Source organism: Symphalangus syndactylus, chromosome 22 (genome assembly GCF_028878055.3).
Source record: "Symphalangus syndactylus isolate Jambi chromosome 22, NHGRI_mSymSyn1-v2.1_pri, whole genome shotgun sequence".
Lineage (NCBI taxonomy): Eukaryota > Metazoa > Chordata > Mammalia > Primates > Hylobatidae > Symphalangus > Symphalangus syndactylus.
Genome location: NC_072444.2, coordinates 22,320,559 through 22,347,701, shown reverse-complemented (window position 1 = coordinate 22,347,701; position 27,143 = coordinate 22,320,559). Strand labels below are relative to the sequence as shown.

Sequence of the window (27,143 nt, the reverse complement as noted above, 5' to 3'; positions counted from 1 at the left end):
CAAGGAGAAAGAGGCCAGGGGCTCAGAGTGACCTCCATGCAGAGGGAGGGGTAGGGGACCCCGCTCTCCTGTCTGATGATGCCGGTACACGTGTGTGCTCACAGGCGCGTGCTGTGGGAGTTACGGCATGTATTTCAAGGGCTTGCAGGCAGACTTCTCAGAGCCTGGTGTGTGTCCATTCATTTAACACCCACACGGACACCGTGGGGCATATGGTTATCCTCCCATTTCACAGATGAGCCAACAGACACAGAGAGGGGAGATAACTCACCTACAGTCATGCAGCTGGTGATGGCAGGGCAGGGGCTTATGGGGCCTGGGTCCAGAGCCTACATGCCTTCCCCCTGTGCAGTGCGCCTCTTCCCCCAACCCCATCACCCCCTGGCACTCAGCACAGCATCTTCTGGTCGCCTCTGCTCCCTGCCTCCCCTTCTGTGTCCACCTCTCTCATTTCTCCATCCTCAGCCCAAGGAGCTTGGTATTTTTTCAGTGGGCAAGGCAGGGAGAGCCTCTGCCTGACCAGCCCCATGCCCAGCAGCAGGGAAACCTGGTTACCTCTTTTTTATTGGGGACGGGACACAGTGGGGCCAGAGAACCAGCCCACAGCCTTCAGTGATGTGCTGGCCCTGGGGCAGAAGACAGGCTCCAAACTGACCTTCTACTTGTCCCCTGAGCCACCAGCTTCCTCCTCCTGGGACCAGGGTCGCGCAGGGATTAAGAGCAGACAGATAGGTTAGCATCTCACCTCTGCACTCGCTATGGGGGTGGCTCAGGCAAACAGCTGACTCTCCCCGGTCTCAGCCTTCACATCTGTAAAGCAGGATGAAGATTGCAACTACTCACAGCCCAGTGCTGTCAGCCCTGACGTTCCCAGGGCATGGAAAGCAAGGGGGGGTAGGGGCATATGCCTGCTACCATTATTATTATCATTATCATTATCATCGTTATTGCTTTCGGGGATTCGGAGTCAGCCATTTGATCATGAAAATTCCACAGTGGATTTCAAAGCCCCTCTGCCGGCCCCTCACCTGCCACTCTCTGGTGTTGGTCTCAATGGCAAACCCGGAGAAGGAAAGAAAGGCCCCGGGTGGGCAGGAGTGGAGCTGTGGCTGGTCCCACCAGACCCCAGTCGTAGATCTGCTTTCTGGGAATGGGGTGGAGAGGCAAGACCTGTGCAGAAAGGAACCCAGACAAGTCCTTCTGGGAGGGACAGAGGGTCTCAGAGGACCCAGGAATCAGGAGCTAGAAGAAAGAGCTCCCTGAGAACGCATGCCCTGAAGGAAGACAGATCAGGATTTAGAAAAAGCAGCCAGTTACAGTGGCTCACACCTGTAATCCCAGCACTCTGAGAAGCCAAGGTGGGAGGATCGCTTGAGCCCAGGAGTTCAAGACCAGCCTGGACAACAGAGTGAGACCTCCATCTCTACAAAAAATTTTAAAAATTAGCGGGGCAGAGTGGCACACGCCTGTAGTCTCAGCTGCTTGGGAGGCTGAAGCAGGATTGCTTGAGCCAGGGAGGTTGAGGCGGCAGTGAGCCCAGATTGTGCCACTGCACCTCCAGCCTGGGCAATAAATAGAATGAGACCATATCTCAAAAAAAGAAAAGAAAGAAAGAAAAAAAAAGCAAGAGGGTGCTGAGCAGAGTCCAAGAGGATCCAAAAGATGGCGCTGTTACCAGGTAATCGTCCTGGCAAGAACTGTGGTGATGGCTGCCTTCAGAGGCCACCTCAGCAGGAGCTGGCATGAACATAGTATTACCTATAGCCAATGTTTATTGTGCACCTACTGTATACAGGCATGAAAATGGTATTACCAATACCGAACGTTTGTTGTGCACCTACTGTATACCGGCATGAATATGATATTACCAATAGCAGATGTTTATTGTGCACCTACTGTATACAGGCATGAACATGGTATTACCAATAGCAGACGTTTATTGTGCACCTACTGTATACAGGCATGAATGTGATATTACCAGTAGCAGATGTTTATTGTGCACCTACTGTGCACAGGCACTGCCCTCATCTCTTCACATTTGCTACTTTAAAAGCAATCCTTCGAGGAGTGATTGTCCCTATTCCCCCCATTTAACAGGTGAAAACTGAGACTTAGGTAAAGTCTCAGGCCCAGGGCCACACGATTATGGAAAGGGGTAGAGGCAGGATGCAAACCCAGGAGGTCTAGTCCCAGAGCCCCAGCCCCAGAGCTCATAGGACTGGGCCTGGCCTGGGCCACCCTCCCCACACCACTCAGTACGTGTTCAGAGGAACAAAGGAATGATTCCCACTGTTTGCCGTTTTCTACAACCTAAGGCCAACCACAGAGAGGAGGTCACAGCTGTCCCCATGAACCATGGGTAGAGTGCTGGCTATTTCAGTGGCCAACCTAGCGTTTCATACCAATGCTTCTCTGTGTCTTTTCATGATATATCAAATTTGTTTTTTAAAATTGGGCAAAAATGATACATTTTCATGGGGTACATAGTGATGTTTGGATCCATGGAATGTATAGTTAACAGATCAGAGTAATTAATATATCCATCTCAAAGTGTTACATCCATCTCAAATTTGGCAATAAAATTCCTATGGAGAGCACAGGTTCCCTAGCCCACGCAGCTGTGCCTGCTCAGTCTGCCATGGCCCACCCAACTTCTCCAGCAGACTCCTGTAGGACTTCACTGGAGCAGGCAGCAGGAAGGACCCCAGGCCCTGAGCTACTGGGAGTGGGGGGATGGCACAGGAACAAGGTTGCTGAGAAAGGAGGGGTCTTGGCCTGTCCAGAATGTGGCCGATGGCCGGGCATGGTGGCTCACGCCTGTAATCCTAGCACTTAGGGAGGCTGAGTCAGACAGATCACCTGAGGTCAGGAGTCCAACACCAGCCTGGCCAACATGACGAAAACCTGCCTCTACTAAAAATACAAAAATTATCCAGATGTGGCGGTGTGCACCTGTAGTCCCAGCTACTCCGGAGGCTGAGGCAGAATTGCTTAAACCCGGGATGCAGAGGTTGCAGTGAGCCGAGATTGCCCCACTACACTCCATCTTGGGTGACAGAACAAGACTCCGTCTCAAAAAAATTTTTTAAAAAGGAAACAAAAACAAACAAAAAACAGAACGTGGCAAAATTGCAACATCTCTGAAAGCTGTGCCAAATGCACTTTCCCTGTCACATGACTGCAGATGGAAGAGAAACAGGCCACTTTCATCTCACCACCGTCACCTCCCCAGCCAGACTTTTTTTGTTTTTTGGTTTTTGGTTTTTGGTTTTTTTTGAGATGGAGTTTCGCTCTGTTGCCCAGGCTGGAGTGCAGTGGCATGATCTCCACTCACTGCAACCTCTGCCTCCTGAGTTCAAGCGATTCTCGTGCCTTGGCCTCTGGAGTAGCTGGGATGACAAGTGCATGCCACCACACCTGGCGAATTTTTTATTTTTATTTTTTTAGTAGAGATGGGGTTTCACCATGTTGGCCAGGCTGGTCTCGAGCTCCTGACCTCAAGTGATCTGCCCTCCTCCACCTCCCAAAGTGCTGGGATTACAGGTATGAGCCACTGCACCCAGCCCCTAGCCAGACCTTCATGCCCCTGCAGCCCCCTCCTCTCCCCTCTGTATTCCACTCCCCACGTTTTATTTATTTTTTTATTTACTTTTTTTTTTGAGATGGAGTTTTGCTCTTGCTGCCCAGGCTGGAGTGCAATGGCGGGATCTCGGCTCACTGCAACCTCCGCCTCCCAGGTTCAAGCGATTCTCCTGCCTCAGCCTCCCAAGTAGCTGGGATTACAGGCATGTGCCACCATGCCTAGCTAACTTTGTATTTTTAGTAGAGGCAGGGCTTCTCCATGTTGGTCAGGCTGGTCTCGAACTCTCGACCTCAGGTGATCCATCCACCTCGGCCTCCCAAAGTGCTGGGACTACAGGTGTGAGCCACTGCGCCCGGCCACACTCCCCTCTTATGTCCATGTGATCCCCAAGTGCTGGCAGCCCCAAAGAACCTCAGCTCCCAGGCCTGTCATCCAAGGCCCCACGAGGTCTGGCCAAATCCCACCCTCAGAAATTCCCACCACCCCCAACCCCCTTCCAGTTCCAGACCTCTCGGGGGTCTCCTTTCAGTTCCTTTCCTGCCTCAGGTACCAGCAGGGATTGAGGCCTCTACCACACTGTCTCTGGGCTAAGTTGTTTTACCTCTCTGGGCCTCAGTTTGCTCACCTGTGAAATAGGGATAATCATAGTCCCTGCCTCAGGGGTGGTTGTGAGGTTTAAATAATGCACCTAAAAGCCTTAGCACTGTACAGAAAGTTCTGTGACAGTTGCTGCTGAGCCCAGCTCTCCTGCTGCCGCAGAATATGACCCCAAGGAGGTGGGAGTCCAAAACTTGAAAGCACCTACAGGGCCTTCCCACCCGGCCTAGAGCCCTTGGTCTGTTCATGAATGGTAGTGTGAACCAGTGACTGCAATGAGACAAAAATGATCCTGAGGGTCCTAGTGGGGCTTCCTCCTAATTCAGGGACATTTTATAAGCAGCCTCTTGTACACCAGCGGGTTCTCAGGGACAACCCTTACCCCAGTGGTCAGTTCTACACTGTAGCAGAATTTTTCACTATAAGCTCCACGAGTGCAGGGATTTTTGTCTGGTTTATACCAGACAAATATCCACAAATATTGGTTGAATAACAGACCAGTATCAGCTTCAAATAAAGAAAACAGGTTAGAGAGGGCCTGGGGCTTCTTTCTTACATGGGTGGTCGGGGAAGGCTTCTCAGAGGAGGAGACAATTGAGGAGTGATCTGAGTGAGGAGAGCAGGTGCCTCCTGGGAGCCCAGTCCTATGCAGAGCTCTCCAGGTAGATTCCCTCATACAGACCCACACAAACTCCCCAAAGTATATGTGGTGTTATCCCCTGGTTACAGATGGGGAAACTGAGGCAGGATGACTCACAGCAGTCATTGCAAAGCCAGGATTTGGCCCAGGTGCTCCCTCTGTCTCCAGAACCAAGGCCATAGCTACAGCTCTGACAGCCACAGAGAAAAGGCCAAGTTCTCCCTCAGCCTCCCTGTCTCTCACCATCTGGAAGTGAGGCCTTCAGAAACAGGTTTGGCAGACAAGGCAGGATGGTGGCCTCTCTCCACGGTCCCAGGCCACACGGAGACCTTGGATTTGCTTTCGATTTGGTGAATGGGAAGATGGTGGCTGGGTGGATGGGTAGGGCTCCCCGCTGGGACTGTCCTTTTCAAAAGGACGCCTGTTGTTCTGAAACTTTGCTCCGGCCAACAGAGGTCCCAGCCCCGATTCAGCTGTCTGTTCCTTCCCTGCTGGCTCTGCTCTGGGGACTGGCACAGCTGGGGCCTGGCCCTTCCCTGGACAATCACAGAAAACAGCTCATGCAGGAGGGCCAGCCTGGGGAGGGGCCTGGGGCAAGCGGCTGAGGACTGTGCCGCATTCAGGACACAACAGCTGTTTCTCTCACAGGCTGTGACCCTGTGGGGTGGTGGCCGGACCTTGTGGCAGTCCAGACAATTGGGGTCGTTGGTGTCTCCTTACTGTTGACCCTATTTCCTTGTGATGAACACAATTTACCAAACAGAACAAAGCCCCAGAACAACTATTGCACCCTAACTTCTGTCAGACTGTGTTATTTCCCGCACGTGAAGTCATTCAATCTTTAGAATGCTTTGAAACAAGTAGGATTGACCCCTGCCCCATTTTATATAAGGGGAACCCAGACTTGATGAGGTAGAATGACTTCCCCAAAGCAGTCATTTGCCAACTTACTCATTCATGCAGCAAAAAAAGGATTTAATGAGCGTCTACTGGGTTCATCTCTGTTGCAATCTTCCAGCTAGTTTGTGGCAGAGCTGGAGTTCGTGCCCACAGCTTTCCCATCAGAGCCAGAGCTCCTGGCCACATGTCATGGGGCCTCCCCACTTTTTTTTCCATCTAGGGGTTAGGCCCCCTCTAGGTGTCCCTGGGCTGGGAAGAGCCTGGCTGTGACACCCACAGTGCTCTCTCCCTCTCCCACCCGCAGGAGAGTGAGGATGCGGTCAAAGCGCTGGCCAAGGAGAAGGACCTGCTGGAGCGCGAGAAGTGGGAGCTGCGGCGCCAGGCCAAGGAGGCCACAGACCACGCCACGGCCCTGCGCTCCCAGCTGGACCTCAAGGACAACCGGATGAAGGAGCTGGAGGCCGAGCTGGCCATGGTGAGAACCCTCCCCACCCAGGTGGGCCTGGCATCTGCTAGCAGTGCCGCGCTGGGAGCCAGGACGTCTGGCATCGACTCACATCGGAGACCTAGGGTGGGGTGGGTGGGGCAGAGCAGAACACAAGCAGAGGGGCAGGGCCCGCAGCGGGAGGGGGCTTTCTGCAATGCGTCGTAAGTTTCCCTCCAAGACCACGCCCCCAGAGACTGGGCCAGCCTTTTATCCACCTGCCTTGGGCCCAGGGAGTGTGGAGACACTGGGAAACCACTCACTCTTCCACACACCCCAGCCTACTGTTAGGAAAAAAAGGCCAAGTGCAGTGGCTCGTGCCTGTAATCCCAGCAGTTTAGGAGGCCAGGGCGGGCGGATTGTTTTTGAGCCCAGCAGCTTGAGACCAGCCTGGGCAACATGGCAAAACCCCATCTCTACCAAAAAATTCAAAAAAAATTAGCCAGTCCTGGTACATGCCTGTAGTCCCAACTAGACCAGTGGCTGAGGCAAAAGGATTGCCTGAGCCCTGGAGGTGAGGCTGCAGTGAGCCACTGCACCCCAGCCTGGGCGACAGTGAGACGCTGTCTCAAAAAAAAAAAAAAAAAAAAGGAAAAAAATTTTTTTTGTTTAAAATATACATATTTGCTTAGGAAAATATTTGGGAGGAAATACATGGAAATATTAACATTCATTCTCTCAGAGTGGTAGCGACTTTTATATTTGTTTGTTTATTGGCCTCTTTTCAAATGTCTCTGCAGCAAAAATGTCTTACTTGGGTCATTAAGGAAACAAATAATTTTTTCCTAACCCAAACCAAACCCTCAAAATACTTCCAGACACTTTGTTTTCCCGGGAGATGCGTACCCTTTGCGTGTGGGGACAGAGGGTCCGGTTCGGGAGAGAGAGCCCTGGAGGTCTGTTCTGCCTGCTCCTGTGTGACCTTGGGTTGCCCACTCAACTGTTCTGGGCTTCAGTGCCTTTTACTTGTTACTGGGCTGGGAGTAGAGTCTTAATCCCACCCTACCTTCCCCACAGGGTGGCTGGGCAGATCCACGGAGCTTGTGGCTAGAGTAGGGGCAGGCGGAGGACGTAGGTCTTAGAGGATTTGTCGTCCTGCAGAATGCTGATGCCAGCTAATGGTGTGGTTACAGCCATGTGATCTGGGTTCGAATCCAGCCCCAGGTGCTTCCCAACTGTGTGACTTTGGGCAGGAGCCTTTACCTCTCTGGACTCCATATGCATCAATTCAAAACAGATAATGGCATATGTAGTTGACCCTTAAACAACGCAGGGCTTAGGGGTGCTGATCCCCTGTGCAGCTAAATCCATGTATAACTTTTGACTCCCCTACAACGTAACTTCTAGTAGCCCACTGTTGACCAGAAGCCTTACTAAGAACAGTCAGCAAGCACATCTTTTGTGTGTTAACTGTGTCGTGTACTGTATTTGTATTAGTTCATTCCTACACTGCTATAAAGAAAGAGCTGAGACTGGGTAATTTATAAAGGAAGAACTGGGTAAATTATAAAGGAAATTAATTGACTCAGTTCTGAATGGCTGGGGATGCCTCAGAAACTCATAATCATGGCGGAAGGCAAAGGAGAAACAAGGCACCTTCTTTACAAGATGGCAGGAGGGAGAATGAATGCAGGAGGAACTACCGCACGCTTATGAACCATCAGATCTCGTTAGAATTCTATCACTATCACGAGAACAGCATGGGGGAAACCAGCCCTATGATCCACTTCCCTCCACCTGGTCCTTCCCTTGACATGTGGGGATTACAATTCGAGATGAGATTTGGCTGGGGACCCGGAGCCAACCATATCAGTATTCTTTGAATAAAGTAAGCTAGAGCAAAGAAAATGTTATTAAGAGAATCAGGCCGGACGTGGTGGCTCATGCCTGTAATCACAGCACTTTGGGAGACCGAGGAGGGTGGATCACCTGAGGTCAGGAGTTCGAGACCAGCCTGGCTAACATGGTGAAACCTTGTCTCTACTAAAAATACAAAATTTAGCCAGATGTGGCCGTGGGTGCCTGTAATCCCAGTTACTCAGGAGGCTGAGACAGGAGAATCGTTTGAACCTGGGAGGCGGAGGTTGCAGTGAGCCAAGATCAAGCCGCTGCACTCCAGCCTGGGCAACAGAGCAAGACTCCGTCTCAAAACAAAAAGAGAATCATAAGGAAGAGAAAATATATTTGCTATTCATTAAGTGGAAGAAGAGCATCATCATCAAGGTCTTCATCCTCATTGTCTTCACGCTGGGTGGCTGAGGAGGAGAAAGGAAAGGAAGGATTGGCTTTGCTGTCTCAGGGGTGACAGAGCTGGAAGGAAATCCGCCGATAATCGGACCCATGCACCCACGCAGTTCAAACCCACGTTGTGCAAGAGCCGACCGTGCTTTGTAGCGTTCTTGTGAGGATTTCCAAGAAATAAAGCAGGAGAAGCACTTGGCACCAGGCCCTGGACGTGGTAAAACCACGGCAGCATGGTTTACTAAGGACCAGGCCCCCAGGGCAGGCCAGGGCAGGATCCCTGGGCCTCTCCTAGGTCTCCTTGTCCAATGCTGACCCCTAATGGTGAGAACTGCTGGGCAGGAAAAAGCTGCGGCTGCAGGGACTTCTGGGGTCCAGGGAGTTCCCACCAGTGGGGTTGATAATACTGGAGGCCCTGCTGCTACGTGCAGCCCAGACAGAAACCTTTGAACTTGCAGGCCAGGAAAAGGCCCCTGTTCTCCTAGGTCTTCCTCATGCCTTGTGGACAGGCAGATTCCTTCCTTGGAGTCCTGGCCTTAGGCATCCGAGGACTCCCTGGGTCTTTCCGGCCTAGGAACCAGCTCACCCTGGCTTCCACTCCCACTGTGTCTGGACACTCAGCCTGTTTCCGTTCTGGCCAAGAAAACTCAGGTTCTGGCCTCCTTCTGACAGGCATCAGATGCATCTGCCCGTGTGAATGTTGGCAGCTCAGGTTGATTGGTTTATGTTCATGTTAACAGCACAGGCAGTGTCTACCCAGGGCTTGGAGGCAGAGGGAAGGGGCTTCACGAGGAGCTGTGATGGCCCCAGTCTTGTTGGGGTGTCCACCTGACTGCAGGTTCCCTCCATTGCCCGCCATCCCTAGAGTTTCACAGCCAGGCTGTGTTGCCTGCAGGCCCAGCTCCCCCACTGCACGGCTGACCCTTCCTCGGGGGGTGCCTTAAGTCCTGGGTTGCAAGCAACAGAAAGTAGCTCAGCTCTGCCAGTGGAAGCATAGAGGGTGGGTTGGAAGGAAGTCAGGGTCCACAGGTGCAGTGGGGAGGTGGAGGGCGCAGCTTAGCAGTGGCAGAAGCCACAGCAGCTGCAGGCTGGGTGTGGTGTCTCACGTCTGTAATCTTTTGGCTTTGGGAGGCCAAAGTGGGCAGATCACTTGAGGTGAGGAGTTCGAGACCAGCCTGGCCAACATGGCAAAACCCTGATTAGACTAAAAATACAAAAATTAGCTGGACGTGGTGGCACGCACCTGTAATCCCAGCTTCTCGGGAGGCTGAGGCAGGACAACCGCTTGAACCTGCAAGGCAGAGGTTGCAGTGAGCCGAGATCGCACCACTGCACTCCAGCCTGGGCAACAGAGCGAAACCCCATCTCAAAAAAAGAGAAGCCCCCCAGCTGCAGAGGTGGGGAGCCAGGCCCGGGGGGTGGTGAGCTCAGCAGCCCCTGCAGCTGGGGGGGCGAACATGTCCCTTTTGTCTTCTGAAGAAATCTTACCTCAGTGAGGTCCATGCAGCATGCCCTGTGGCCCATCTCGGGCCACTTACTTGCCCCTTACCCAGGGGTCCTGGCTGTAGGCGCTGGTGCTGGGCGGTTTCCTAAGTGACCCTGAGGTGCTGCCACAGAGGTGGCAAAGCTCATACCTGCCGGTGACACTGAGGCCACTGGCAAAGCAGGTATTGGGGAAAGAGCCCAGGCTGGTGCCGAGTGAGGGGTGAGCAGCCCGTCAGGATCCAGGCGTCGTCCCTCCCCCCGTGTCCTGAGGAGCCAACTGCGGGAAGCCCCACACACCCTCTTCACCGCTTCACTTGGGGAAGAGCCAAAAAGACATTTGCTTCTGCAGATGTTTCCCAAGAAGCAAAGCCCTCTATTGGCATTTAGCAATGAAGATGGGCACCCTGAGGCCCGCCCAGCCATCCACCCTTGCTGGGGGCATTTCCTGTTAAATCCTGATCGAACCAGGCATTACCACCTACACAGCAACTTCTCTAACCACACTGGCCCCACGAGACCGCGTGTGTGTGTGTGTGTGTGTGTGTGTGTGTGTGTGTGTGTGTGTAAAATATTGTTTATCAACTTTGAATGTCAAGGCCCAAGCCCACATGAGCCTACTGTTGCCCCCGCAGGAGCCTGCCCTCCATGGCCAGAGCCTGCGTTGATCCTTGGTCATTGGTCATGGGTCGTTGGTCATGTCGTTCAGTGGTTTTTAGCACATTGACAACATTGTGCAACCACCACTGCTGTCTAATTCCAGAACAATTGCATCTCCCCAAAAAGCACCCCGTCTTCATGCGCAGTCACTCCAGTGAGGTCTGTATTCTTAACGGTTTCAGAGCTGGAGATCAGGCAGTCCTGTACTCCATGGCGTGACGGCTTTGCTGGGGAAGCGTTTGACGGGAGTCCAGCCAGGGCCTGAAGGAGACAGCTCCCTTACTAGCCTTCCCTCAGTCCACAGGCCTTTCCTACCAGCCTCCCTAGTCACATGAGGGGCTGGGAGACAGGGCTGCCTGCTCCTGAGACCATGGGCATCCCCCACACACTGGTCCTGTCCCCGGGAGCCCGGCTCACACGGACCTCACTGCCCACAAGCACGGCTTCTCCAGCATGGGAAACGCTCTTCGGTTTATGGTGCTCTCTGTAAACAAGGGCACCATAGACGTTTGGGGTCACATAACGGTGGTGGGGCTTCCCTGTGCCCTGTAGGGTGTGTGGCAGCTTCCCTGGCCTCCACCCACCAGATGCCAGCAGCACCCCCCCACCCCAGCCCCCCAGTGTCACAGCAGTAGACTCTAGACATGACCAGATGTCCCCTGGAGTGCAGAATCACTGCAGACTGGAAGCACCCCTCCATCAAGTAGGACATTTTGCAAGAATCAGACATTCCTGTCTGTCTGGGCCTGGGCTGTTTGAGTCTAACAGAGTCCCAGTTTGGGTCCTGTTATTTTCTGTCTGTGTGACCCTTGACAAGGGACTTAAACTTTCTGAGCCTCAGTTTCCTCCTGTATAAAATCAGAACTACAGTTTCCTCCTGTATAAAATCAGAACTATAGGCCAGGTGCGGTGGCGCATGCCTGTAATCCCAACACTTTGGGGAGGCCGAGGCAGGCGGATCACCTGAGGTCAGGAGTTCAAGACCAGGTTGGCCAACATGGTGAAACCCATCTCTACTAAAAATACAAAAATTAGCCAGGCATGATGGGGGGCGCCTGTAATCCCAGCTACTTGGGAGGCTGAGGCAGGAGAACCGCTTGAACCCAGGAGGCAGAGGTTGCAGTGAGCTGAGACCACACCATTGCACTCCAGCCTGGATGACAGAGTGAGACTCCATCAGAATAGAATAGAGTAGAGTAGAGTAGAGTAGAGTAGAGTAGAGTAGGTCTCCATTTCAATAGAATAGAGTAGAGTAGAATAGAGTAGGTCTCCATTTCAATAGAATAGAGTAGAGTAGAATAGAGTAGGTCTCCATTTCAATAGAATAGAGTAGAGTAGAGTAGAGTAGGTCTCCATTTCAATAGAATAGAGTAGAGTAGAGTAGAGTAGGTCTCCATTTCAATAGAATAGAGTAGAGTAGAATAGAGTAGGTCTCCATTTCAATAGAATAGAGTAGAGTAGAATAGAGTAGGTCTCCATTTCAATAGAATAGAGTAGAGTAGAATAGAGTAGGTCTCCATTTCAATAGAATAGAGTAGAGTAGAATAGAGTAGGTCTCCATTTCAATAGAATAGAGTAGAGTAGAATAGAGTAGGTCTCCATTTCAATAGAATAGAGTAGAGTAGAGTAGAGTAGGTCTCCATTTCAATAGAATAGAGTAGAGTAGAATAGAGTAGGTCTCCATTTCAATAGAATAGAGTAGAGTAGAGTAGAGTAGGTCTCCATTTCAATAGAATAGAGTAGAGTAGAGTAGAGTAGGTCTCCATTTCAATAGAATAGAGTAGAGTAGAGTAGAGTAGAGTAGGTCTCCATTTCAATAGAATAGAGTAGAGTAGAATAGAGTAGGTCTCCATTTCAATAGAATAGAGTAGAGTAGAATAGAGTAGGTCTCCATTTCAATAGAATAGAGTAGAGTAGAATAGAGTAGGTCTCCATTTCAATAGAATAGAGTAGAGTAGAGTAGAGTAGGTCTCCATTTCAATAGAATAGAGTAGAGTAGAGTAGAGTAGGTCTCCATTTCAATAGAATAGAGTAGAGTAGAATAGAGTAGGTCTCCATTTCAATAGAATAGAGTAGAGTAGAATAGAGTAGGTCTCCATTTCAATAGAATAGAGTAGAGTAGAGTAGGTCTCCATTTCAATAGAATAGAGTAGAGTAGAATAGAGTAGGTCTCCATTTCAATAGAATAGAGTAGAGTAGAATAGAGTAGGTCTCCATTTCAATAGAGTAGAGTAGAGTAGAGTAGAGTAGAGTAGAGTAGAGTAGAGTAGAGTAGAGTAGGTCTCCATTTCAATAGAATAGAGTAGAGTAGAGTAGAGTAGGTCTCCATTTCAATAGAATAGAGTAGAGTAGAATAGAGTAGGTCTCCATTTCAATAGAATAGAGTAGAGTAGAATAGAGTAGGTCTCCATTTCAATAGAATAGAGTAGAGTAGAATAGAGTAGGTCTCCATTTCAATAGAATAGAGTAGAGTAGGGTAGAGTAGGTCTCCATTTCAATAGAATAGAGTAGAGTAGAATAGAGTAGGTCTCCATTTCAATAGAATAGAGTAGAGTAGAGTAGAGTAGAGTAGAGTAGAGTAGAGTAGGTCTCCATTTCAATAGAATAGAGTAGAGTAGAGTAGAGTAGGTCTCCATTTCAATAGAATAGAGTAGAGTAGAATAGAGTAGGTCTCCATTTCAATAGAATAGAGTAGAGTAGAATAGAGTAGGTCTCCATTTCAATAGAATAGAGTAGAGTAGAGTAGAGTAGAGTAGAGTAGAGTAGAGTAGAGTAGAACCTTCCCCCTAGAGTGACAGTGCAGGGAAATGAGGCAGTGGGTGAATCGGACAGGCACACAGCAGAACTCGGTCAGCATTCACAGCTCTGTGCTGAGGTTGCTCTAGAGCCACCCTGTCCTCAGACCTCACTGGGGAGGAAGAGACGTGGATTCTCATGCCTGTTCCACTTATCAGTATTTGACCTCGCACATGTCACCTTTAACCTTTTCCTGCCTCAGTTTCCTCATCTGTAAAAATGACAGCCACCACAGGCCCAGAGGAGAGGCAGGGACTGTGAAGGATGAGCGAGCGGAGAGGCAGGAGGGTTTGGCCAAGCCTCAGGTTCCTTTTTAATGGCCACGCTCTGAGTCCATGTCCCTTGTGCCCATTCTTAGCTGCAACGAAAGCAGTCTGCCCCAAATGTGCCACCTCCAGGCCCCTGGCCACCACCTTCTTGGACCATTTGGACCAGCCCTTGCCAAGCCAGTTCCTAGGCTGGGTCTGAACCCGGAGTGGTGGGGGGCCTGCCGCCCTGCATGAGGGCAGGGTCTGCCCAATCCCGAGCCCACCTGAGCCACACCTGTCGTTGCCCCCACAGGAGCCTCCCCTCCACAGCCAGAGCCTGCATTGGTCCTTGGTCATTGGTCCTTGGTGTTGTGGCCCATATTTGCCTCATCAGCTCACACCGGTGCCTCCCTGCTGGACCTGCTCCCACCTGTACCTCCTGAGATCTGTTAAAGAGGGTCCCAGCCGGTTTCCCCCCAAGGAGAAGAACTTAGCTGTGCCACAGGATGTGTTTATGAAGCATGGGAAGAAGGTGGCCTTGTGCCCGCTCAGTGTCTGTTTGGCACAATGTGCCATCCGCACAGGAGCACCAGCCTTCCAGTGTCTGCTCAGAGGCTCCTGCCTCGGGATCCTCCCAGTCTTTACCCCAGAGAAACATTCCCTAGACAAGCACTCATCTTCTGAAGGACCCGGTAGAAGATTCGGTTTCCGGGCACAGCATGCCTGCAGGGCCAGACTTGCTCTCTGATGTGGGAGATGTGATGGGTGCATTGTGGCCTCTGGATCAGCAGAACCTCAGGCCCTCCTGGTCAACAGGAACTGCCATTGGCCCCAGCCAAAAGGCGGGTGAGGGCAGGGCCCTGTGCTGCCATCTCCCCTTCCTGCCTCATGGGTCTCACTGCCCAGGCTCAGGGAGCATGTAAGTAATCCTAACTGAGCACTATGGCTGCTCTGAGACAGTGGGCCAGACTAGATCCTTGACCCTCATGTGAATTACTCCTCACATCATCCCTGCTTGTGAAATAGAGACTCTTTAATAACAATCGCTAATATTTATTGGGTATTTTTACCCTGGACCAAGCACTCTCCCTAGCAACCATGTGAGGGAGGAACTGTCATTATCCCTGTTAGACAGCTGGAGGCATGAAGGCATGGAAAGGTGTGGAGCCTACCTTGGGATCCCACAGCTCAGAGTGGCAGAGCCAGAATCAAATCCAGACAGAGCCCAAGCTCCAAAGAACTGTGCCAGGGCCAGGCCACCTCATCACACAACTCCAGGGGGCACCACTTACATAAACATGGTCCCTCTTGGTTTCACCATCTTATATTGTGGGACCTTGAAGTTCAGAATGATGGAGTAATTTGCTCAAGGTTACACAGCAAGTTAAGTGGGAGAAATGGAGTTTGAACCCAGTTCTGTCTGACTTTTGTCAAATGGACGCATTTGTGTCAAGTTAACAATTCCCAGGAGCTTGACGTTCCAAGTTCTGAGTGCTTGGAAGACTCTGGAGGCTCAGAGAGGAGAAGAGAAGAGTCAGAACCCAAAGGGAGTTCCCAGCGTTAAATTGTATTTAATGGAAGAGATTAGTCAGAGAAATATGTCAATTGCCATAGGAGAGGATCTAATACGTGTGTGTGTGTACATGTGTGTGTGTGTGTGTGTGTGTGTGTGTTAGTCTCTCCTCATGCTGCTGATAAAGACACACCCGAGACTGGGTAATTTTTAAAGAAAGGGAGGCTTAATGGACTCACAGTTCCACATGGCTGGGGAGGCCTCACAATCATGGTGAAAGGTGAAGGAGGAGCAAAGGCATGTCTTACATGGTGGCAGCCAAGAGAGCGTGTGCAGGGGAACTGCCTTCTATAAAACCATCAGATCTCGGGAGACTTATTCACTATCACAAGAACAGCACGGGAGAAACCTGTCCCCATGATTCAATTACCTCCCACCAGGTCCCTTCCATGACACGTGGGGATTATGGGAGCTACAATTCAAGATGAAATTTGGGTGGGAACACAGCCAAACCATATCAGTCCATATACATGTGTATATGTGTGTGCATGTGTGTATGTATGTGTATACATGTGTATGTGCATGTGTATGGGTACATGGGTGTGCAAGCAGGTGCATGTATTTTAGATGAGACTTCACATGCGTCATCCACAGTTCTCCATTGTAGCTCTGCCTTCGAAGCTTATAATCCTGAATGGGCAGAGTGGACAGTTTGAGAGATCCCTGTGCTTTAGAACTCACAGGTACAGCCACCCCATTCTGAAGGACCAACTGTAGGGGACCTCCCAATTGTCAGGTAACAAGGATGTCAAGCTGCCTACTGAGATGGAAGATGCCACTCCCAGGCCCAGACAGAGATGAGGCCCTGCCTGGGAGAAGGAAGCCGATGGGTTCGGGAGAGCCACCCCGCCCAGGCTTCTTCCTCACTCCCTCCCATGCTCCCTCCAAGGACTGCCTGTTTCAGGTGCTGGCTTGTACAATCCTGTGCTTCCTATGCATGTGGCTGGGAGTGTTTTCAGGAGGGGGAGCTGAGGGTTCATTCCCGCATGATGGCAGACCAGCCTGGGTGCTTATTTCTCCCGATCCCCACTCTCTGGGCAGCCAGATGGACTGGGCAGGAGGAAGCAAGGGAGTGGGGCATCCCCTTAAGACTGCGAGTGTAGCAGTGTGGAGGGCCAGGAGGCTGTGTGCACGCACACCTGGAGGGAAGGCAGATGCAACCACCGACTCACCTGGGCTGGGTGTGGTGGTTCAGGAAGTGTGGGTCTCCCTGATGCTGGGTCCGCTGCAGGTGTACAGAGGCTCGAGACACACCCAGCTTCACTCCTTCCTTAAACAGAAAAGTTACCCCATTGTTCTTGCAGTAGGACAACAGAGCTGTTCCCTGGGCCATCAACACAACAAAGGCTCTGCGAAGCAGGGACCTGCTTCCATTTATCCTGCAGGTTCTTACGGCATGCGTCCAGGAGGTGCCGAACCCCAGGCCAGGTGCTGGGGACTCTGGTGAGCAGACAGGACTGGCCCACATCATTTGTGCTGGTTGTTTTCTTGCCCCACAGGAACGTGGGCTTAGGGGAAACCACACTGGGCTCCCAGTCAGACACCAGGGTTTGGTACCCAGGTTGGATGTTGTGCCCACTGGAGAAGTCACTGAACCTCTCTGAGTTTTGGTTTCTTATCTGTTGAGCACAGATAATCCCAAACTCCCTTCCTGCAACCCAGCAGTGTTGCACGGAGCGCGCGAGGGTGGCAGAGCACAGGTGGTTTTCTCGGCCAGAGCAGGGGCAAGCCAGGTTGGGGGGGCAAGGCTGACACCCTCAGCTTAGCCTCTGCAGTATGGATTTCTATTCCCTGGAAGCTGGCAGTGGGAAGGAAGTGATTTCACAGATTTCTAGGGTGTCCGAGCTGGAAGGAGCCCTGAAGATCACTTGTCCAGGCTTTTCACTATACAGGTGGGGAAACTGAGGCTCAGAGGAGGTAGTGACTTGTCTAAAATAACACAGCTGGTCGATGTGATGAGGGTGCATCAGGCATTAGGCCAAGGACTGTCCGTTTCTTGGTGGGACCCTCTCTCAAGAATCCCTGCTCTGCCAGGAAGAACTCCAGGCCTGGGGCAAGGTTGGAAAGGTTGTGGAGAGATGAGATGGACGTTTTTGTTGTAATCTGTGTTCACATGAGAGGCAAAGCCAGCACTCACAGTGGCTCTGCCATCTGCAGCTACCCCAGAAACATCAGTGTTCACCCAAAACCTCAGTGCAGGGGACCCCTGGGCCTCTTCCTGTCTCCTCTGCCCTGTCATGAGCCCGCAGAGCCAATCAGGAGTAGAAAATGACTGTGATGAAAAGAAAGTGCATTAACACTTTGGGAGGCTGAGGCGGGTGGATCACTTGAGGTCAGGAGATCGAGACCAGCCTGGCCAACATGGTGCCACCCTGTCTCTACCAAAAATACAAAAAAATTAGCCGGGCATGGTGGCAGGTGTCTGTAATCCCAGCTACTCAGGAGACTGAGGCAGGAGAATTGCTTGAGCCTGGGAGGCAGAGGTTGCAGTAAACCGAGATCGTGCCACTGCACTCCGGCCTGGGCAACAGAGCGAGACTCCATCTCAAAAAAAATAAAAGAAGAAAAAGAAAATAATATGCAGTAACACATTTCTAATACTTGCTGTTTTTCTCTCCAAAAGAATTTGAGATCACTTCTAATAAAACCCCACATATTCTAGGGGGAGATAACACAGCTGAAAGAGGTCTCAGACACTGGGCAGAGAAAGGAAGACCTGTGTGACCAGTCGAGGCTGCCTCCCAGCCCCAGCTCAGCCCCACACTTGTCCCTGGGCTCCCTCCTGTCCTACATGTTCTTGGCGTGGGCTCCTGAGAGCTGGGCTTAGGATCTGCCTGTCCCCAGCCTGCATTCAAGAAGGAGGTGGTCGTGTAGGCTGATCGTGCACCTGCCCATCTCCTCGCTAGTTCTGCAGAAGATGCACATGGCTGTTCTCTGGCAAAACCTTGCGAAAGGGAGATGAAGCAGCCTTCAACCTTGCAAGGAGTTAAACTAATGGGAGCCAAAACACCTTTTTCTTACAATCGGACTTGAATCCTGGCTAGTCCTTGGAGAATCCAAAAGAATGGGTGGGAAGAGTGTTCCTGGGGCCGGGCACAGTGGCTCACACCTGTAATCCCAGCACTTTGGGAGGCTGAGGCAGGTGAATCACTTGAGGTCAGGAGTTCGAGACCAGCCTGGCCAACATGGTGAAACCCTGTCTCTACTAAAAATACAAAAATTGGCCAGGCATGGTGGCACATGCCTGTAATCCCAGCTACACATGAGGTTGAGGCAGGAGAATTGCTTGAACCCGGGAGACGGAGGTTGCAGTGAGCTGAGCCACTGCACTCCAGTCTGGGCAACAGAGTGAAACTCCATCTCAAAAAAAAAAAAAAAAAAAAAAAAAGGAGTGTTCTTGGAACCCCTCTATTTGTGGTCTCACTTTGCTCTTGATGGGTAACCCCCAGGTTAGCTCTCAGGTGAGTTAACTTGACACAAATGCGTCCAAAAAGTCAGACAGAACTGGGTTCAACTCCACTTCTACTTGTTGTGGGACCTTGAGCAAATTACTCTACCATTCTGAACTTTAGGATCCCGCTATATAAGACAGGGAGACCAAGAGGGACCATGTTTATGTAAGCAGCGCCCCCTAGAGTTGTGTGATGAGGTAGCCAGGCCCAGACACAGTTCTTTGGAGCTTGGTCTGTCTGGATTTGATCCTGGCTCTGCCACTTCTGAGCTGTGGGATCCCAAGGCAGGCTCCACACCTCTCCGTGCCTTCGTGCCTCCAGCTGTCTAATGGGGAGAACAACAGTTCCTCCCTCACACGGCTGCAGGGCAGGCGCTTGACTTACCAATTGACACTCGCAGAGCCAGCAATACCCGGTGCAGAGGATCGGGGCTTTCTCCCCATGGCGGTGGGTGGTGCCGAGCAGCCGGCCAAGAGGTCCCCTTGATCATGACTTCTTCTTCCTGTCTTCCTGCTCTCTCCAGGCCAAACAGTCCTTAGCTACGCTGACCAAGGACGTCCCCAAGCGGCATTCCCTCGCCATGCCAGGCGAGACGGTGCTCAACGGCAACCAGGAGTGGGTGGTGCAGGCGGACCTCCCGCTGACCGCAGCCATCCGGCAGAGTCAACAGACTCTCTACCACTCACACCCCCCTCACCCTGCAGACCGGCAAGGTGAGTCCTGCCCTGGCCCGGCCCCGCCACGACTCCGAGGGGCTTCACAGCATCTGACCCAGTGGGAGAGGCAGCTTCTTGGTTCATACTACAGCAGCTTAGGTGGTATGGGACAGAGACCTTGGGCTCATGTAACTGAAAAATCTAAGAGATGGACAGCAGACGTAGCTGGATCCAGAGGTTCAAGCACTATCTGGGTCCCTCTGACCATGTCTCTCATCTCTTAGCTCTGCCCACCTCCTTTTGGCCTCATCTTTAGGCTGTCGCTTTCTGCAAGAAAGTAAAATAGTCCCCTGCAGTTCCAGATGTTTAAGACCCTCACAGCTCAAGTCTTAAGAAAGAAAAACTATATCTTCCCCCTGTGTCCATAGCAAATCCCAGAGAAAGACTCTGGCCACATCAGAATCACATGGGCCTCCTTTGGCAGGGGAGGCAGCAGAACTCCTTGACTGACAGCTCTGGCCAATCACAGGGCATCCAAGAGGGGCTGATGTCAATGTCACAGGTGTTTGCTCCAGGCACTCGGCAGGGAAGTCTGGCCTCTGGGCAGCATCTGCACCTACTGCGCATGGAACGGGCTCCAAACTCCTCACTGTCCTGTTGCACATCTGCAGGCTACCTTGCTCTGTTCTCTGTCCCTTCTGCAAGTAGTTGCCCTTATGTGATAGATGCAGGTTGGAAACAGGCAGCCAGCAGCAGCCAATGCACCAGAGGTAAGAGCTGGTCACTGTGAAGGCTGCAGGCTGGGCTGGCCGTTGGAGCTGCAGGAGATGAGTCAGACACAGCCCTGACCCGTAAGGGGCCGGCAGGCTGATCAGGGAGTTGCCAGCAGTCCCTGCTATTGCCTGTCAAGGGTACAGCTGGGGAGTGTAGGTGAGTCAGTGGGATGAAGAGGCACAGGCCCTGGATTCAGACTGCTGGGTTCAACTCTAGCCCTGCTGCTTACTAGGGGCATGACCCATGACCTTGGCCAGGGGCCTCAGTTTCCCCATGTGTAAAAAGGGCATTAGGCTCTTAGCACACAACGTACATTAAAGGTGTTTGCTGAGACTTCCTTTACCTACTTCATGGGGCTGTCGTGAAGATGAAATGTGTCAAACTGCAGGAATGGGGCTGGGATCGTGGTCAGAGCTGGGTAAATATTAGCTGCTATTATCATTATCATCATCATCATCACCGTTGTTGTCATCATTGATAGGTGACACAGGGGACTTTGAGAACCCAGACAGTAAGCAAATTCAGAGTCTTCCTCTCCCACTGAGTGGAACAGCAGCCCTCCCTTCACTGTCTGACCCAAGGTGGTGTGACTTTTTTGGGGTAAGAGTGGGCAGCTCTGGCCTTCAAAGCCTCAACTCAGAGGCGGAATAGCTTATAATAAAACTGCTCGGGGCCAGCGTCCTCGTCAGGCAGGAAAACTGAGACCCAGAGAGGGCCACCACTTGTTCAGAGTCTCACAGCCCAGCCATGCAGCCAGCTGTCCTGGCTTTGGGCCCAGCCCCAGGGCAGCAGGAGGGCAGAGGTACAATTTGAAGGCAGACAGGGCTTGGGCAGTTTCTGAATCACGTGAGGGCAGCAGACTCCTGGTCATCCTCGTCTGCCTCTGCAGGGCCTCTCCTCCATGGAGCTGGCTCTGGTCTGGGAAAGCCTGGACAGGCTGATGGATCTGCCCTCTGGGCCCTTCCTCCTCCACAGTATCTGCCTCACATACAACCATCTCCATGCATTTTATCAGACACCCCCTCCTCCAGGAAGTCTTCCATACTCTCTCCCCTGTGTCCTCTATGCTCCTGTAAAGTTGTGTGCTCACCTGCGTCAGAGCACCTCTTACCCTGCCTCGGGTTTGCTGTTGATGCATTTGTCACATGACTCCTCCCACCTGTCCAGTGCCTGGCACTGTGGTAGGCACATCATACATGCGGCTACTCTCTGGGATTGGTACCACTGGCATCCATCCCCATGTTACACATAACAAACCTGGCTCAGAGGGGCCAGGGAGGATGCCCAAGGTCACACAGCCTGTAGGGTAAACTCACCCAGATTGGAACTGACTTCAAAGCCAGGGCTCCTTCAGCCACCCATCTTCTGTATTAGAGCATATGGCCATTGGTGGCAAGGACTGTGTTTTGCAGGAATGCAACCCCACCTGCTGGCATGCTGCCTGCACGTAGTAGGTGCTTAGCCAGTCTTGTCAAACAAAAGATGCTTTCTCCATCCAGTGCCAATGCCTGCAGACAGGAGAGCAACCTGCTGGGGATTTGGAAGGGCTTCTGAGCTGTGGCTTCTGATCTGGACCTTTCATTCAACCACTATTGATTGAGTACCTACTATGTGCCAGGCACCATGAGCTCTGGGATTCAACAGGATAAGACACCCAGGGTGCCCACCCTCACAGAGCAGATGCTGTCAGTGTTACTTATATAACATGTAAATATACTATTAAATAACAAGCAGGCCGGGTGCAGTGGCTCACGCATGTAATCCCAGCACTTTGGGAGGCTGAGGTGGGCAGATCACAAGGTCAGGAGTTCGAGACCAGCCTGGCCAACATAGTGAAACCCCGTCTTTACTAAAAATACAAAAATTTGCCGGACTTGGTGGTGCACACCTGTAATCCCAGCTACTCAGGAGGCTGAGGCAGGAGAATCGCTTGAACCCGGGAGGTGGAGGTTGTGGTGAGCAAAGAACACACCACTGCACTCCAGCCTGGGCAACAGAGCAAGACTCTGTCTCAAAAATAAATAAATAAATAAATAACAAGCAGAATGATGACAGATTGTAATTAGCACAAGGAGAAAAATCAACAGAAAACAGGCACTTTTTTTGTTGTTTTTTTGGAGAGATGGAGTCTTGCTGTGTTGCCCAGGCTGGTTTCGAGGTCCTGGGCTCAGGCAGTCCTCTCTCTTCGGCCTCCCAAAGTGCTGAGACTACAGACATGAGCCACCATGCCCAGCCAAAAACAGGCACTTTGATGAGAACCAACAAGACAGGGTAGGGAGAGCTGATTACTGGGGAAGGCCTCCTGGGACAGGCTGAGACCTGGAGGATGACAGTGCCCCTGATGGGCAACAGGAATGGCAGAGACCAAGGCAGGGGGACATGGCCTGTCTCAGGCAGTCAGAAGGCTGATGTGGCTCGAGCCGAGGCTGCTGGCCGTGGCACATCAGGCCACCTCTGAGGCCAGAAGGAAGAGAGATGAGATGCTGTTGGCTCATGCTCTGGTGTGTAGAGTGAGTCAACGCGACCCACTGGGAGGCCGTGTGGTCTTCCAGGCAAGAGTCAGTGGTGGCAATGTGGTGAGAGAGAAGCAGGCAGATTTGGGGTAATGTTTTGGAGCTGCTGCTGCCGATTGGATGTGGGATATGGGAGAAAGAGAGAAAGTGGTGGTGGCCTTTAGGTTTCTCATTTGGGAAACCGATTTGGGGCAGTGGTTAGGATTGCACCAGGTCTAGGAATGTCCAGGTGGTGGGAGCATGTGAGCAGAGTCACGGAGTACTCAAGTATTAATGCATCACGGTGCTCCTTAGAAATGAATATATAAACATCAAGCACTTTCCTATATTGGACTTGGAAATGAGGAGACTTGAACTTGGAATGAGAAGACTTGAAAACTTCCACGTCTTCTCCTCATTCACGTTGGTGGAGGAGGGTTCATTGGATCCAGAGGCTATGGGAGGTTCTTCCCAGCAGCTGCTCTATGGGAACGTGTGGAGCTGTGGAGTGGGCGAGGGTGGGGGGCGGTTGGAGAACCAGGCAAGTCTCTTCCCTTCTCTACACCTCAGTGTTCCCATCTGCAGAACAGGGGTGTTGGGCGGAATAACCGCCAAGGCAGCACAGGCGAGGACGTTCTCTCCATCCCTCACTCACCAGCTGTCCCTGCTTTCCAGCAGTCAGGGTGAGCCCCTGCCACTCCCGGCAGCCCTCTGTCATCTCCGACGCATCTGCTGCCGAAGGCGACCGGTCGTCCACACCGAGCGACATCAACTCCCCTCGACACCGGACGCACTCCCTCTGCAACGTAAGGCCAGCAGCAGCGGGGCCTGGGCCCCTGGGCCCTGCCCAGAAACTGCAGGGGCGGGGGTGGCGGGGTGAAGCCATACTCGCTGTTTCCTCTCGTCCACCCAGGGAGCACTCTGGCGAATGCATTTCCTGTTCTGTTCTTTCCTTTTGCAAGAAGCGATGGATGTGGGGAGAAAAAGGAATGAGGCCCGTTTGCTCCTTGTGTCCGGGAGGGTGAGGAGAATCCAGAGGAAGCGGGCCTGGGTCAGCCGCAGGCGCAGCCTGGAACTCTGCCCCAGTGGGCCCTGTCTGGGACCGTGGGCTTCTCCTCCCACACATTACCTTCCAGAGCTCAGGGCCTCCCCAGCACCTCCTCATTAACCTTTAGAGCCAGCTCTCTATCCTGACCCAGGAGTCTTGGTATGAATTGCCTCTGGAGAGGCGTGTGAATATGGTCTAAGTTTGTTTCCTTTGCTTATTTCATCAAACACTTTTTGATTGCATACTGGGCACCAGCTCCCAGGAGGCAAAGGCCCTAGCTGCCTAGCTCTTGATGACTAGTGGGGCAGACAGATGGGCTCTGCAACAGTGAGGGAGTAAATGAAGTCAGATCGAGCTTCTGAGGACAGTTGGAAGCCATATCGCGGCTCTAACATGAAATATTGGGGTCTGGGTATGGGGACCACCTTGAATTTTTGTTCTATCCCACAGTTGATAATGCAGAGGCTCCCCTCTGCCATATCCTGAAGACAGACATCATAGGGTTAGATCCTTAAATGCACGAGATGGCTTTTTCCAAAACTCAGTTAATGTCACTTTATTAACCAGTGAAATAAAAAAGAAATGAGGTGAACACATTGGACAAAACCATTACTTGCCAATGACATGATTCTCTACCTGGAAAACTCAAGAGAATAACTTGAAAAGCTATTAGAACAAATAATAAGCATGTACCTAACAGTGCTGCTTGGAAATCAATGTGTAAAAATCAATCACTTTCCTATAGATGAGTCATAATGATGGAATCATTTTTTTCAATCCACAATAACAGTGAAAAGTGCTTATAAAAATAGCTAAGACTAAACTTCAGAGAAGCTGCCTCAGTCTGCTGAGGTGGGCGGCAGGGATTGCTGGCCCGGGGACCTTAGGTGGCCTCCTCAGAGTAGGAAGGGGTTATTTGCAGCCCGGGGCCCTGCGCAGGCCTGGGATCCTCTTTTTTATTGTTTTATTTTATTTATTTGTGTGTGTGTGTGATGGAGTTTTGCTCTTGTCACCCAGGCTGGAGTGCAGTGACGCGGTCTCAGCTCACTGCAACCTCCACCTTCCAGGCTCAAACAATTCTCCTGCCTCAGCCTCCCGAGCAGCTGCCATTACAGGTGCTTGCCACCACACCCAGCTAATTTTTGTATTTTTAGTAGAGATGAGATTTCACCATGTTGGCCAGGCTGGTCTTGAACTCCTGACCTCAAGCGATCTGCCCACCTCAGCCTCCCAAACTGCTGGGATTATAGGCATGAGCCACTGCACCTGGCGGGATTCTCTGTTTCATACTGGTGCTTTAAGGAAGCGGTATGTTCTTCTCTTGTCCCCAGGAGAGAATCCTAGTGACAAAGGCTATCTTGACTAACAGAACCAAGGCAAGGAATGTGGGCTACTGGAGGGGTCTCTGACATCCATTCCCTCTTTCTGAATGACCACTATGGAGTTACACCTAGAGCCAGCAGTGTCCCTGCACCATTCTCATCCCAGTTGAGAATACCTTCCCCCCACGGCCATATTTTGTCTTCTCATGGTGGGCCCATGGCACTCTGGCAGCAGAAACGCTGCTGGAAAAAACCCATTCTGCAGAAGGAGTTCTCCAAAGGCCTCTTGAATTGCACTTGACCCAGCCCTAGCCTTTTGCCCACCATAGCCTTGGCACATGCCTGCTGCCAGGAAATGGGTGCTTTGATAAGCCAGTTGTCTGCATACAGGCGTTTCAGTGAGCAGGCCCCATTCTCTTTACCCATAGATTTGGCAAAGATGTTCCCATCCAGAGTGGAACTATCTTAGCTGCCTTCGGAATGGATTCTGTTTGCAAACCTTGAGACTAAAGACTAAACTACCATTCATTAAATTCCCTCACTTCCTCAACCCCTTTTATCCCCCCATCTCAACAGGTGTGCACACAGGTAAGCCAGGAAGAGCCCGAAAATAGCTACAGGTAACCCTTTGCCTTGGGCATCTGACCTCCACCGGCAAGAATAGTGCAGCCTGGACTAATGACTGCCTCATCCTTTCACACTCTGGCCACTGATTTAGAGCAGAAGTAGGGACTCAGCATACAGAAGTTGGAGAAGGTTGACGAACCGTGGCATTATGCTTGCAATTCCAGAAATAACCACCAGGAGTCTCCCTAGTAATGACTGTTTTGATCCAAAGGATCTGTGAGCTCCAGATAGGACCGACTGATTCTGGGATGTAGTGAAGGCTTTTGTACACCCGTAGGCTATTAAGGGTTCCTTCCGCACCCGCGTAAGGTAGGGCTGGCAACACAATGGAAATGTCCTACCTGCCCATCCTAGGGACCTGTCTGAGGCTCCCTAGGAAAAAGGGAAGGAGTTCAGACCCCTCCTGGGGCAGCCCAAAGCTCAGGACCAAGTGTGCAGTTACCCTGGAGCTCCTGCCTGGAAGGAGCACTGTGCCAGGAGGAATCTGACAGCCCCCAATTCGAGTTGTAGCTCTGCATCTAATTAGCTCCATGGTAGTGGACTGTCTGCTGCCTCTCTTGATATCTGTGAATAGGGCTAACGAGTCCTGCCTGCCCCTGCACAAACTAAGAGATTCATCGTGTCAGTTGTGGGGGAAGCTAGAGGCTATGTGGTCCCCCAAATTCTTTATTTTGTGCTTTTTCTATAAAAGTACATTTTCTATAAAAGTACATTTCTAGAAAAGTACATTTCCTTATGAAAAGCACCAAGTCTAACCAAGCTCTAGCTCTAACTCAGAGGACTGATTGGGACAGGAACTTTGACGCCCTGGAATGGCTAATTTGTTGGTCAGAAGGTGTTGGGAGTTGAGAGGCCAGACTGGGCAGGAGAGGACCCCAGGGCCTCTGGGGAAACTCCAGGCCCCATCAATAAGCCATCTGGGGGTATCTGCTTCAGGAGATGGGGGGTGGGCTCCCCACTGCAGAGGCAGGGTGGCCCCTGAGGGATGGCATCCTTCCACGGAAGGCCCCACACCGCACGGGCCGTCTCTGCTTTCCTGTGTCACCTGTCTCTGCTGTTTCATCTTCCTCTTCTCCTCTGGCTACAGGGCGACAGTCCCGGCCCAGTTCAGAAGAACCTGCACAACCCTATTGTACAGGTAGGTGTGCCCTCCCTGGCCACTTGGACCCTCCCTCCACCCCACCTTGACTACGACTTCACCCTCTGTTCCCCTGAGCCCACATCCATGCCGCACACCCAAGGCGGAGAGGATTTATGCCACTTCCACTGAGCCCACATCCATACTGCACACCCAAAGCGGAGAGGATTTATGCCACTTCCGGAGTCTCAGGTGGGCTGGGGCCTGAGCCAGGCTCAGCACCTGGGCCCGCCTGGCCCTGTGCCCTGCAGGGCTGTGGAGCTGCTGAGTGCACACATGTCCTCCATCCTGATGCCCTGGCCATGGCTTACCCTGGCAGCCAGCTCTGTAAAATTCCCGTTATTATTGAAAAGCTCATAGCCCAGGCAGTGGGCTTTTTGTGCTGCTAGAAACTTGATTCATTTTTAACATTTTCAATATTCTGTCATCA

At 51.7% G+C, this 27,143-nt stretch overlaps 1 protein-coding gene across 7 annotated transcripts in view; it reads left to right on the top strand.

Moving 5' to 3' along the window:
* Positions 1–27,143, top strand: part of KAZN (kazrin, periplakin interacting protein) — a 1,209,168-nt gene that overhangs the window by 1,126,257 nt on the left and 55,768 nt on the right. For 5 of the 7 annotated variants that reach the window (XM_055262431.2, XM_063631811.1, XM_055262433.2 and 2 more), the window contains 4 exons: positions 6,025–6,195; positions 19,180–19,369; positions 23,254–23,384; positions 26,663–26,713. In XM_055262431.2, the coding sequence (XP_055118406.1) occupies positions 6,025–6,195; positions 19,180–19,369; positions 23,254–23,384; positions 26,663–26,713 (543 nt within the window). The remainder of the gene's footprint in view (positions 1–6,024; positions 6,196–19,179; positions 19,370–23,253; positions 23,385–26,662; positions 26,714–27,143) is intronic. The other 2 variants (XM_055262432.2, XM_055262434.2) reach the window with 2 other exon arrangements.